This window comes from Channa argus, chromosome 20 (genome assembly GCF_033026475.1).
Source record: "Channa argus isolate prfri chromosome 20, Channa argus male v1.0, whole genome shotgun sequence".
Classification (NCBI taxonomy): Eukaryota; Metazoa; Chordata; class Actinopteri; order Anabantiformes; family Channidae; genus Channa; species Channa argus.
In genome coordinates, this window is record NC_090216.1 from 2856753 (window position 1) to 2870521 (window position 13769).

Consider the following 13769-nt stretch of genomic DNA (forward strand, 5'->3'; position numbering starts at 1 on the left):
TGCAGCCAGAGATAAGGCCTGTATCTCAGGCTCCCTGCCACCGAAACCCCCCGCCAGTGGGAAGCCCCTCCATGACTCATATACTGATTACAACGACAGAGGCTCGGACTGTGTCAATACGTTGCTATGTACAGGGGACAATTAGATTGTGAAACTGAGAAAAATACTGGATGTCAAATAGGCTTATGTCACTGCCTTAAAAAAAAGGTATAGAGGAGATTTGTCTCTCTCACTCACACACAACACACACACACATATATACACACATATGTATTTTTTTAATATATTTTTTTCAAAAATATGTTGTAGTTTTTTTTCATTTATATATACATATATACATATTTATACACACACACATATACATAAACACACATACACATACACATGACATACAACTGTCATAGCAATGTTTCCAGGGGAAACTAAAAATGATGGACATTTACATCGGAAATTTACATCAACATTTTAGATTTGTAAATTTATTTTTTGTAGCTGCCATTTTCTTTTGCTTTATTGCTGGCAGCTTAATCTGATATGATGATGATAATTCTGTTAGTCCAAAAGAAAATTCAGAGATACACGTCATATGATTTATTTTAATTAAATATCCTTCATCATCACAGTTTTAAGCAACACAACATTAATAATGTCAGCTCATTTTTATACAAAGTTACTCTTTTTGAATATTTTATAAAAGTCACTGTCAACACATCTCATGTCTTTATAACACTGGCTCGCCGTATGCTCAATACGCCACTTGGTGATTACGTTGTGTTCGAATAATTACATTAACCTAAGTAACTAACTTTATAACGTCACGTCGGTAATTTACATATGCACGCCCACCGCCAAACCGCTGTCTTCTTCCGGGTTGGCTTCCATTTGTGAGCGTGCGTGTGGGCGGTCCTTCATGCATATCCCCGCCCTCGTTCGTTGTCCGGGCTGCAGTGAGGGCTATATGTGCTCGGGTGGCTACAGTCGAAGAGCGACCACGCCTGTGCTGTTACCTGGTGGACCCGGAGGACCCGGATAGACGTGAAGGTGAGGTGAGGTTTTCCATTATATTCGCTCTGTATTTTGGTGATTTAAGTTTTCCCGGAAGAGACTAGCGGCCGCTTCATCTTTGTTGTGAAAGTGCTGCGGCAGTGATGATCAAGATGTTGGTCCGTAGGAAAACAAGATTCTGTTGAGTCCAGAGACGCGATCCAACAAAGCTGTGGCTGTCTGTATATCCGTGTTCTGGTGGGCTCCTCATCCGTAAACAAGGTGAAATAGCATCTAGTTGCCACGTGGGTGAGGGTGGAAAAAAAGCTCAAAATGTAGACAGAGCAAATGTTCCCTGGTAGCAGGGGGAAAAAAAACAACACGAAACCCTGAACGCATCCTTTAATGCGCTGCCCCAGAGGATGCAGCAGCTGATCTGCATCACTTTTAACTTATTTATGAAGCGAAGCTTTCTCCTCTTCTGACCTTAAGGGGCAATGACAGGATAAACAGGCTGAGGCATGAATAACACAAGAGTGTCCTCACACTCCTTCCCTGTCCACAAACTGTTGTGCACTGTTGCTGTAGGGCTTTGTTTTCATGGTTTCAGCTCTAGTGCCTCTTCTGTGACCGAATCGGAGCCAGCGTCTGCTTTTATGACATAGTCCAGAAGCTTCAGAATCTTTAAACGCTTCAACAATATCTTTAACAAAAAATATTACACAAGACTTTTTATGTATTTCTTCAAAGTATGTTTTTTAAATGTTTTTTTTTTTTTAAGCCGTATTTGTTCATTCCACAATTTGATTGACCTCCCCATTGTTTCTTCACTCAGAGCATTAATAGTTTCTCTTGGATTCTAAGAAACAGCCTGGAGTGTTTCATGCCATACATTCCAAATGTTCTTTTACACTTAAGTTTAAAGGTGCTAGTAGTTTTCTTTTTTTTTTAAATCTACTGTAATTTTCCTTGAAAACAAATTTTTCAAAAGACTTGTATTTATGCCAACCGATTTTTAAAATGCACCAGCAGAGACTAATGAGGACCAGAAAAGCCAGAAGCACAGGTGTCTTAACATGAGAGGCAACTAATTTACTTGCTCTAACCTCTTTAGTTCGAGGTAAACGTTTGTTCTACAGCCGACAGTTGAACCTGACTGGTCGGCACCGAACTGGAGGACTAACCAGAAACTCAAGCGTACCCCCCCCCCCCCCCCCGGCATCAGTGCTGCCCCTCACTGATTCTCCTGAGTCTGGGTGGAAACTGCTCCCTGCAGCCAGGCCTCATAATCTGGAAGAAAGGTTTCCCAGAAGAGTGGAGGCCAGATTACAGAAGCTTAGAACTACTTTGGCACCAAATATGAAACTCTCAATTATGGCCTGAACACAACATTCCAAAAGTAACCATACTTCTGGATGAAATTTTAAGTCCCACCGTAGGTCTGTCGGAGCACTGCAACAATGCACATTTGACGCTGCAAATGTCAAATGGAAAGTAATTTTCTTGCAACCGTTTATACACGTTCATAGCAAGGAGAAGAACTTGTGTCATTTATGCAAAGATCAGTGTGTGGAATTTAAATGATTTTTGAAAATGCATTTAGGAAATAAATCCTACATTTTAACAGACTAGTATTCAAAGATCAGGGTGATTCATAAGTTTTCTGTCTGCTGTTGTCAGCCGCCAATGTACAGAATGTCTTTATTGAAAACATCCGATTCTTCTAGAATGTGCTGAGCCACAGTATATAGTAAAACTGTAATGCTTTTAATGTTAAAGTGCAATTTACAACACGCACGGCAAAGGACTCCGTCTGAATTGCAACATTTTGCCAGTAATGTGTTGCCATAAGCAGTCGTATCCAGGTGTCCACATACAGCAACATTGGTTACAGAGCGTATGAAGCTGAGTACTGTACCTTTTTAGAAAACTGTTACTTTCTCAGAAACCTAATCGCAGACCATGCTGCTCTGCTCAGCAGGTAAATGGTATTAAGTGTCATTTCCACAGAGGACTGTTTGAGAGACATTTGAGGGTTTTCACAAGTGCATGTTATTCTCATGCTGGCTAAATTTCCACTGCATCTACGCAGAAAAGCTTGTTTTCCAACCTGTGTGACCTCTCCATTGTTAAATCACTGGGCCTGCAGACATGATGTCCGGGAAGTCAATGCTGATTTTAAAAAATTAGGTGATGATCTTTTAGCTCTAAAGTAGCTACAGGAAATGTAAAAAGCCTATAGTCTGTAGAGATTGTATTCTTGATCAGAGAATTTTTATTTTATTTTAATTTTTATTGTTTTCATTTTAGGACACACAGTCCCTTGTATTTTTTGTTTCTTTTAATTATTTTTGTATTTATGCCCTTGAGTTTTTATTGAATATGGCCTTCAGGAGACTTAACCATGCTTACTTCCACTCTCCCTGCACTCGTTACCATGCACAGGTCCAGGGGCCTGAGTGATCAGAGGGCTCATGGGCCAGAATCTCTAAAAACAACCTCCTGTTTATATATTTTTTAAGAGTTTAAAGACACAAAAGCAACAGCCGGAGAAACAAAGCAACTCCAAAAATAATGAGCAAGTGATGAGCAAAAATGCCTAAAAAATTTAAATAATTTTTGTGGGAAAAAAAACAAACACACATTGTAAAATATCCATTCTTCGTTGCTGGTTTTGTGTCTTTTCCTGTTCACAGTCAGACGTGAGACATTTGTTGTCCACGCTCCACACTTTAAAACTCTATATTAAAGCTGCCTTAACAGTATTTTGAAGTTGAGAAGGATCATTTGACTGCGTGCGTCTTTGCTTAATTTGCTAGCACTAAACCGAGCGTACATGAAATTTATTAGACAAAATGAAATGTTGACCTGTTTGTCACGGTCTTTTTTTTTTTTTCTATTTTAATCCTTTCCTGTTTCATCTTCTGAGGATTAATAAGGCCATCACAGATTTCCCTGGCTGAGACATCTCAGTCTGTACCGAAGTACTGGACTGGCCACGGAGTCATGCAGTTAATGTGGCACAGCTAAAGATAAACCTGTGGCTCTACGTACAGCCACAGCTTCAAAAGTACATTAAGTACAGGTTTTCTGGCAATTCTGGGCTGAAACTGTGTCCAAAATATACATGGTTACTTCACTTTATGACTCCTGAAGCTCTTTTGCAGAAGGCTTTTACAAATGAGCAGGTGATGGGAGATAATCCGCACAGTGCTACAATCATTATAGGGCACAACATTGCATAAAGTGGATATTTTTACCAGATGTGACAATATTCCTCCCTCAGATATCACAACCAGCAGAACGGGAAGGTAGTGAAACCTTTATCCAAATTTTAATCTGTCCATGAGACTGTGATGGAAACCTAATGCCTCCAGCCATGACTGTTGCTGTTGAAGAGGCATAAGGAATTGATGTGGGAAGGTTTTTAGTTTTGCAGGTATTAAGTCATAGTATTTAGTCTTGGTGGTGCCTCCAGATTTAAAATTGAAAGTACAACTTAAGTAATTACAATTTATTTTAAGGGCAAAATAAATGGTGGAGCCAAATTACTAAAGAGCTTTTTATTATCATTGTAGCTGCTACAACATGACACTGTTCTCCTGAAAGGCAGAGATGAAGGATTGGCCATGAATGGTATTTACATATGAGCTCTATAGGAGAAGGTGAACTTTGTCCACATAATCTGCATGGATAAGGTTTGCTAAAGCAGTGTTCTTCAGCCAGTGTAAGGTGAATGTACCCGAAGTGGTTCATGTAGTTCAGCTACACAATCTGATGCATTGTTTGCTTTTTTTTTTTTTTTTCCACTGGTCACAGCAGGTTCAGGAATATGGGACATGGACAAAGCTGCGACACACCCTGCAGACCTAACACAGGAGCCGTCCTGATCTGTCAATCACAAAGTGATTCAGAGAAATGGAGCCAGAGGAACAAGTGATCACCGCCTGAGAATCTGAGGCCACTGTGGTTCGTGAACAAACCAACCATGGCGCACGAGAGAGCACCAGAGGCCAACGACTACGAGTCGGAGGAAGGCGGACGGGCTGGTGTTTCCATGCCTGTGGCGGGAGCAGTGACAGCCCCAGATGGCGGTTGGGGCTGGATGGTGCTGGTTTCCACCATCATAGTCCTGGCTTTGACCCTGGCGTTTCCCTCCTGCATAGGAATCTACTACACTGACCTGCAGAATGAGTTTCATGCCTCCAACAGCGAAACCTCCTGGGTGCCCTCTATCATGACCTCAGTGCTTCACGCGGGAGGTAACGTTTTTTTTTAATGCCCCTTAACCTCAGGGTAATTCTACGTTCTACCTGTTGTGGCTTTAGAGAAAAAATTTGAAATCCAAGAGAGTTTTTCTTTTTTTTTTTTTTTTTTTTTTTTTTAAGCTGTCTTACTGTGTTGGTGTTGATTTAAGAAGGATGATTGCGTGAGAAACTGCCGCCTGCTGAGTACCCACGGAGCTGAGAGTAACTAAAGGAATAACAATCAAACTTTTTGATTTATACAGGCTGAGAGCAAACATTTATTGTTTTATAAGTTAAAAAGTGGAACTTGTGGTCAATAAAATAGATACAATTGTATTTAACAGCAACAGAAATGAGTTATTCAGTCCTGCCGTTCAGTTAAACTGTCGAGGATGAAACCACGATAAAGCTGAAGGTTTATTGTCATTGTGGTCCTCTCAAAGGGAAAGTCAGATAAGACACATACACCATAATCACGTGTGAAATGTACACGGAAAATAAAAAGCTATAATTAATTGTCATAAGCCATTAGTTTAGCAAGAGTTTAAATCCCGCGCATTGACTGTAGCTTCAGGTAGCCTGCTTATCTTCAGAAAAAGCCCAAGAAGGTCACTTGTAGCCTGTGTTGATTTGGAGCATTGTGCACAACCTGAGAAATTAACGAGCCACAAATGATGCTTTAGTTAAATGAAAGATTTCAGAAGTCACTGTCTTTCTTGTTAGTACCATTCATTCCAGCAACGGGGCCAAAAAAAAAAACAAAAAAAAACACCTGGCTTTTATTTTAAAACGGCCTTGTGAACAAGTCATTACAACCATATGAATTATGTATATAACATTCACATGTTCATTTATATGCACCAAGTATGACAAAACAAACAGTATCACAGTACGGCAGCATGAAGCAGGTCTGAATGTGGGTGAACTAGTGAAACCTGCAGCGACCAAGTTTTACAAATTCTGCAGCCGTAGAAGTTGCTGGGTTAATATAAAACAGTTCTGACCACGAACAATGAAACCCACTACAGAAAGACGTAATTACAGTGAATTGTAGCTTCACTAATACTGAAGTGCAAGATGTTTTTTTTTTTTTTAATCCTTGTGTCTTCCGCCCACCACTGTCTGATAAGTGTTAATTATCCTCTCATGCAGCTCTTTGTCTGCACAACGAGCTTATCTGTGCAGTTTGTAAAGTCAACTTCCTTCCTCGGTGATGTATTTTTTTTTTTAAGAGCGTTATGTAACAAGTGTGAGGTTAAGTAAAGCAGAGGAAACACCGTGGATCAAGGGGAAGGTCATGTTGCACACTTAATTCAGTGCATCTCAGATGTGTGAGGGTGTTTTCACAAGTTGTTCACGGTTACAGTGTCTTTGGACACACTGCAGATCTTTGGAATGGGCATCTCATTTTAAAGGGAAAAAGTCTCTGCCACCCCTCACTACTCCTACTTTATGTTCACATACTTCTGCAAAGAAGGCTGTGGCGACGCTAAAGCAGTTCGTTCTGGTCCGTGCCTTTTGCCGACCTATCCAAATGAAATTCCTCTGCTTCTGCCTCCCACCCCTGTTTCCTGCAAGCAATGGTTCCACTGCTCTGACCTTGTTTTGTTTTGTAGGCTCACTTGAGAATCATTTCCATGTAAACGGGTTCCAAGTTAAATTTAAAAAAAAACAAAACTTTTCATTGATACAAAAAGTGAAGTGAAACTTCGTCAGGTTGTTTTGACTCGGGTTGCTGCACTTCCCCCTTCTCTTGTAGATTTGTGGCCGACCGAGGGCTGTGAGAATGGAGCTGCCCCTCCAGCAATAATTACAATAATGGCACAAATATTTGAATATTTTTCTCTGTCAACAGCAACAGTCCATCTGTGAAACCGCCCCTCATCTGAACGAGACACATAGCTGTTTTAAGAGCGTACTGTTAATATTACACAAAGGTATTAAAAGCTCCAAACTGCAGCTGATAGTACATATAGGAATGTTTTGATCTGAGCTGGAGGTTTATCTTCATTAAGCTGCACAAGGTTTTAACCACGTACCAGCCAATGTCCAGAGGGTGTTACGACAAACTCTGCTGCCTCTGTAAGTTTATGGTTAAACAAAAGATTCAGCAGAAACTGATGTACAGACATAAAAAAAAAAAAAGGTTCCAAAAGAAATTACATTTCTCTGTTAAGATGATGACTTTCCTCTTTATCTCTCTTATTGAAGTTTTTAGAACCAGACGATGCTCTGGACCCAGAGAGAAATGCTATTTTCTGGTTTCAGCCTAGAGCAGATTTTAATCATCTTAACAACAAGATGATGGAGTGATGGAAACAAAATTCAGACACAAAGTGACACAACGCTTCAACACAATATTTGGCACCTGGTCCTCAAGGAGCCTTAATTTGTGTGTAAGCCTACATTCAAGTTACAGATCTAGTTAATTATCCAGCAATGTTAAAAAAAACCTAAAAGGTCATTTAAACACACGCAATTTTACCGCTCTTATACGGCTCGAAAACAAAGTTGTGAATCTCATTTAAGCCTCATTTTAGTGTCTATTTTGTCTGCTGTGTTTTCACCCTGCTGAAGTTCACTAGTGAGAAAGGAGCTTTATCCTGCTCCAGTAGAAAGCAGCATTGCAATGTAACACTAGGAACTTGCCTTACTCTTTGCAGGTACTTGATAGTAGCTCTTTCCCTTGTGGCCTCTTCGTGGTTACCACATGCCTGTGGGATCCCAAGGTACTGAAAGCTGATAGAGATGACATCCAAACAGAAATGATGTGTCACATGCTGCAGGATTTAGCAAATGACCTCTCTGACTTCAAAGCCTTGTACTTATTTCTGCTTCAGTGTGCATTAAACTAAGAGCTTCAAATTTTTATCCACAGGTCCGTTCTGTAGTGTGCTCGTGGAGAGACTCGGCTGCCGGGCAACGGTCATATTTGGCGGGGTCCTGAGCGGGCTCGGCATGGTTGCCAGCTCATTTACCCAATCCATCGCCGAGCTTTACGTGACGGCCGGCGTCATAACAGGTCAGCTACCAGCATGCAGATATTTTCCTCAGGAGTTGGGGGGGAGACATGCTACGAATAAAGGATTACACCGATTATTTTCTGTATCATTAATATTTTCAACAATCCTCACATAGACACTAAAACCAACGGGTATTTTAAAAAGTAAAATGGCCACAAATGATCTGAATACTCATATTTCTGCCAGAAATCTCATACATGTGCATTTGATTGGCTTACTTCAGGACAGGTACGTGAAAAATGTCTCCTCCACAACAACGATGGTCTGCAGCACAGACGCACAAGCGAATCCAGGTTACACAGACAGACAATAAACGAGTTTTAGTGTCTTAATAAGATTAATTTAGAAAATGTGTGATGTTATCATTTCCCTTCACCAGCTGGACAAATTGACTCTATCAATTATTAGCGAACATACAGTTGGGTTCAAAGGTTCGCGTCCCCTTATTCTGAAAGGGCAAGAACTGTAAAACAAACATTTTCTTTCATTAGCATATTTAATGCACATGGAGCAAGTGCTAATGTTCCTTGAGGAGATATTTACATTACATTTTGTACTGTTTTACACACACTATGACCATTTTGGTTACTTCTGATGATGAAAGAACATTTGTACCAGCTACATGTACATTGTGAATATGTTGGGTTTAGGGTTAAGTTTGCATGTACTTTGGCATTTCAATGTAATTCTGAGTTAATCATTAGACATGTTCTAATTTTACAGGCGGTAAGTTGACGAATAGGACTTTAATTTATCCCAATGTGTCAAAATGTTCAGAGTAATTGACCAAATTGCAACAAGTTTTGCAAAATTTCTCAGAATATCACAATCTCTAAATTATGTTAATTTGTGTGCATTTAACGAAGGTGAACACATACAACTACAGCAACAGTGTGGGTCATAATCAATTCTACTGTTTCCCATTTTGTCTCTTCTAGACATGTTCAGCTTTAATTTAGTCTCTCGCTGCCTTTAAGTGCACTTCTCCTGAGTGATGTGCATGTTGGCATCCAGAGAACTGAACCCTATTATTTCACGTAGGAATGTGAGGCAAAAGATAAAAAGATCCACAGTAAATATGAAATGCACAGCTTTGCTGTCGTCTGTGATGATGAAGTCTTGTTGCTTGGTTTCAGGTCTTGGTTTCTGCTTCAGCTTCCAGCCAGCTGTGGCAATCCTGGGACACTACTTCGTGCGTCGCCGTGTGTTCGCCAACGCCATGTCCTCCACGGGCACGGCCCTGGGCCTGTGCATCCTGCCCATCCTGGGTAACTATCTCCACATAGAGTTCGGATGGAGGGGAAGCTTCCTCATTTTGGGGGCTGTCCTGTTTAACTGCTGCGTATGCGGCGCCGTGATGAGGCCCCTGCAGCCGCCCAAGCATCGGGGTCAGCCACTGATAAACCAAGAACCCCACCCGCCACTGGTGGAGCATGAGAGGAAGGAAAATGGAAGGGCCAGGACCATATGGAACTGCGTGGCGGCTTCCCTGAGCAAACACATGGCCTTTGATCAGCTCTGCAACAACTCCCGTTACTGTGTGTATTCAATAGGAATCACCTGGATGATGTTGGGGTTTGTGGTGCCCCTGGTATATCTTGTACCCTATGCCACGGCAAATGACATGGACCCGGGCCGGGCCGCGTTTCTGCTCTCCATCCTGGGCATCGTTAACATTGTGGTACGGCCACCCGTTGGCATTATTTTTAACATGCCCTGGTTTAAGGGCCGACACATTTACGTGTTCGCTTCAGCTCTGCTAGTCAACGGGCTCAGTAACAGTATCTGCTGCATCGGCGCCAGCTTTCCCGTGCTGCTGACGTACATTGTGATTTATGGGCTGTCCATGAGTTTGGTGGGCTCCCTGATGTTCACTGTACTCATGGATGTAGTGGAGATGAGCCGCTTTCCCTCGGCCCTGGGCCTGCTGGCTGTCATGGAGAGCATCACTCTGCTCCTCGGACCTCCACTGGCAGGTAATGTGAGTGCAGAAGCTGAGCGGTGGAAATGTGGGCGCTAATCGAGATCATAATCTCTTTTTTTTTTTTTTTTTTTTTTTTTTTTTTTAAGGAGAGACCTGAGAACAAGAAACATTCACAGTATAATAAAAGTCTCCCGTGATTTTTGAGGAGTGGTGAGCGGGTGGAAATTAGCCGGAGACAAAAGAATAATGACTTAAGCAAACATGGCCGTGCCAGGAGTCACTGACTCCCAATTTATTTGTTGTGCTACAGCTACTACTACAGCTTTATAGGAGCCTGTAGTCAGTGGTAGAACAAGTATTCAGTACAATAGTATTAGCTCAAAAACACAGTGGAAGTACCTTTTTATGGAGATTGATCCGTTTTAGGGGCAGCTGTTAAGTCCATCCTCTTTTTTTCATTTTTAATTTATTTTTTTTGATACAAATTAAATGTTTGCCTTGGTGCACATGTCTCTATTAGTGAGTTCTGAGAGTGGTAGAAATACAGGAACAGGACGTTTAGCGCCACCTGCATGAAGTCGTTTCTGTAAATATGGGCATGTTGTCAGTCTCACGTTGGCCGCTACGCTGTGAGCACAGCGTCTGACCTTTACACAGGAGCCGTGGAGCTCAGAGTGGGGAAATGGCAGAGGTGCTATTACAAGAGCAGGATCGTTTTACACATGCTGGAGACGTGACTCTGCTCCTGACAGCCACATGTAACAGCTTGGGTTATCAGGACATACACACATCCTTAAATGTGCATGAAAACCACATGAAAAAGAAAAGTTTCTAACAAGTGGTTAAATCTGTGGGTCTTTCATTTTCGAATACATTTTTATGAAAGTTTCTTAAATAAAATTTTGCAGTAATTTTAGAGGGAGAGAGACAAAAGTTTAGTTGGTTTTTATGTATGTTGTCTATTTTCAGATGTATTTCCTGAAAGTCTTCATTCTTTATCTTTTTTTTTTTTTTTTAAATGTCAAATCTTTGCTCTGACCTTCTGCAGGCAAACAAGACTTTCTATGTCAGTTGTTCCCAAATGCTGCAGCTTGGGACCCTTTTAAAATGACTGGATGCATGAAAGTCCTTGTCGTTACCAAACCAAAGGGGCATTTTCCCCTGACTTTATCAGAATCATTCTGCTTGTAAAATGTTGTTGGAATTGCAGAAAAAGTGCAGAAAGCATAAGTTTAATATGAAAAATGAAGCAGAATTTGAATTGTTTTTACTTTATATAAAAGCTAGTAATCGCTTGGAGTCAATCATTTGATGCTGCGCCAATAATCCCTGTAATTAGACCGAAGCTACTCTGTGTTTTCCTATTCACTTATAACTGCATATGATTTCACTTTCAGCAAACTGCAGAAAAAGACCTGTTAGTAAAATGTTTTGAATAAATGTATTGATGTTGTTTATCGTTGTAGGAATCCTGGTGGACATGACGGGCGTGTACTTCCACATGTTCCTTGCCAGCAGCGCCGTTGTTGCCTCGTCCGCTGTGTTCCTCATTGTGTCATTTTACTGGCTGGATAGTAAGGACAGGAAGGTGTTAAAGCAGGGTACACCATCTGCACCCCCAGACCCAGCCAAGCCTGCTGCTGCTGCTGCTGATGATGATGTAGCTCCCGGTTGCCAGTACAGAAGCTTACCCACACGGGGAGACAAAGACAAGGCCTCGGCCAACGGGGCCGAGATTATCACCAGCCTCTGAACCTGCTTACACTGTAGACGGGTTTCCACCGAGAGAACTTAGTGAGCCAGGACTGAACTTTATCCCCCAGGTTCAGGTTCAGGCTCTGCTTTTGTTTCCACTGCACTCCAGCTTGCTTTAGAGACCACATCTGGCGGATGAATTTCAACATGTCTCAGGAGGTACCTTTAAATCAAGTTCCAGGAACTTGCAGGGGTCACGAGCGGTCTCCTCTCAGGTATTAGCATAGCAAGCATGGCTGTAAACAGCAACCAAACCCAAGAGAAGCGGGAAAACACAGTGTAGAAGCAAAGCAGAACCGAACGCATTTTGCCTTACTAGTTCAGGGAACTGGAAGCTTTCGGTCATGGAAAAGGTAAGTTTTTGTGGTGGAAACCCAACTTAACACACATCACAATTTTGCAAAAAAAGTTCCTTGTTTTTGCACAAGATGACATCAGCCAGATGGTGCACCGTGAAAAACCGCTAGGAATGATTTGCACGGTTTGACCACCGCTGAACTCTCGATCTTACAAACCAAAACGAATGGATGTGCACTTACAACTACAATGTGATTGTACTGTTTCTTGTAAAATGCTGCTGAATACACAATCATACTGTATATGAGGTACCTAAAGCCAGTTTACACACAGTCCTTTTGTGGAAGAAATCACAGAAGATCATTTCTAGATGTTTGCGTTATTTTTACTGATGTATTAGTACGTGTTAAGCTCCTAGAAACACTGGGTAGTGCTATTTACCCCTTTCAGCCAATGCTAATAAGGTGATAGTTCTGAGCTAGTGCCAGTGTAAAACTTCAAAAGCGATTAGAAAGCCCACGTTGAGCTGTTTCTGCGTGTCCAACAGTGCTAAAGTCAAGCAGAAGAACTACAAATGGCTTCTTTAAACACAAGCGCTCCGTCGCATTTGTACGTTGGAGGCACAATACATCTTATGAACTTTTTAAACACGAGATCTTTATGTCGTGGTACGTGGTAAATTCAGTCTGTTGTGTTCGTACGTGCACGCACAAGCACGATGGCTTGCCTTGTCACTTTGTGGAGGGTCTTACAAGCCTAAACGAACTTGACTGACACGTTTTGGACAAATAATGTGAGAGAAATAGCTCCTGGTAATACAGACATAGGCCATTTTAATCTCACAGTACTCCAGACACTTTGACGCTCTAAGAGTATATTTTCCACAAAATATAATTTATTATGGCATAATTGTTGTTTTAAGATATATTATATTATATTATATTATATTATATTACTTCAAATTGGTCTCTGGTTTATTAATAAATAGGAAATTGGTGAAAGAACAATTGTTATAAATGAATAAAACATTTAGTTCTTAATTTAGAAAAAATGAAACTTTTTTTTTTTTTTTTTTTTATCTTTACCACAACAACACATTTCACAATAATCCCGACCCCAGCCACTGACGTTAGCGTTTCTGTTCTCCACCAGTTGTTGTCAAACTGGAACCGTAAAGACCTGGTGCCAAATTCGGCACTGGCTCCGAACCAGCCCTCCAGCTGACTCGGTGGGAAAGGGGTAGTAGTGCTAAAATACTTTGCAAACTCTTGTATCAAATAGGTACAGTTTGAAAAACGCAAACCTGAGCTATCAAAAGTTGTGGTTGGTGGTTGTTACATTTTGCTTTAGCCCACAAAGCCAAAAAGACCCAAATTAACCGTGTGTTGTCATGGTTCAGGAAGGAGGATTATCCCCAGTCCCTTCTGTTTTCTGCACATTGTCCACCCAGATCCCGTCACGCACAGGGCACCCACACGTTCACACGGCAGCTTATTTTAGATTTTGTCTACTCAGGCCTGAAAATCAGCCTGGATTTCC

At 41.3% G+C, this 13769-nt stretch overlaps 1 protein-coding gene across 4 annotated transcripts; it reads left to right on the forward strand.

Moving 5' to 3' along the window:
- Positions 1-907: 907 nt before the first annotated feature.
- Positions 908-13154, forward strand: slc16a5a (solute carrier family 16 member 5a). Of its 4 annotated transcripts, none has more exons than XM_067488284.1 (5): positions 908-1041; positions 4807-5246; positions 8110-8253; positions 9391-10230; positions 11645-13154. In XM_067488284.1, exons 2-5 carry the CDS (start codon positions 4973-4975, stop codon positions 11929-11931), a joined length of 1545 nt encoding a protein of 514 aa, XP_067344385.1. In that variant the 5' UTR covers positions 908-1041; positions 4807-4972; the 3' UTR covers positions 11932-13154. The 4 variants fall into 4 exon arrangements, with proteins under 4 accessions (XP_067344385.1, XP_067344383.1, XP_067344386.1 ...); XM_067488282.1 differs by having other exon boundaries at positions 914-1041; positions 4804-5246; XM_067488285.1 differs by having other exon boundaries at positions 929-1046; positions 4804-5246.
- The last annotated feature ends 615 nt before the right edge of the window (positions 13155-13769 follow it).

Excerpts from the sequence above, each read along its gene's own strand:
- slc16a5a (XM_067488284.1), top strand. The coding sequence starts at position 4,973 with ATGGCGCACGAGAGAGCACCAGAGGCCAACGACTACGAGTCGGAGGAA. Across the intron at positions 5,247-8,109 it reads CTCAGTGCTTCACGCGGGAG|GTCCGTTCTGTAGTGTGCTC; the intron begins GTAACGTTTTTT and ends TTTTATCCACAG. Across the intron at positions 8,254-9,390 it reads GACGGCCGGCGTCATAACAG|GTCTTGGTTTCTGCTTCAGC; the intron begins GTCAGCTACCAG and ends GCTTGGTTTCAG.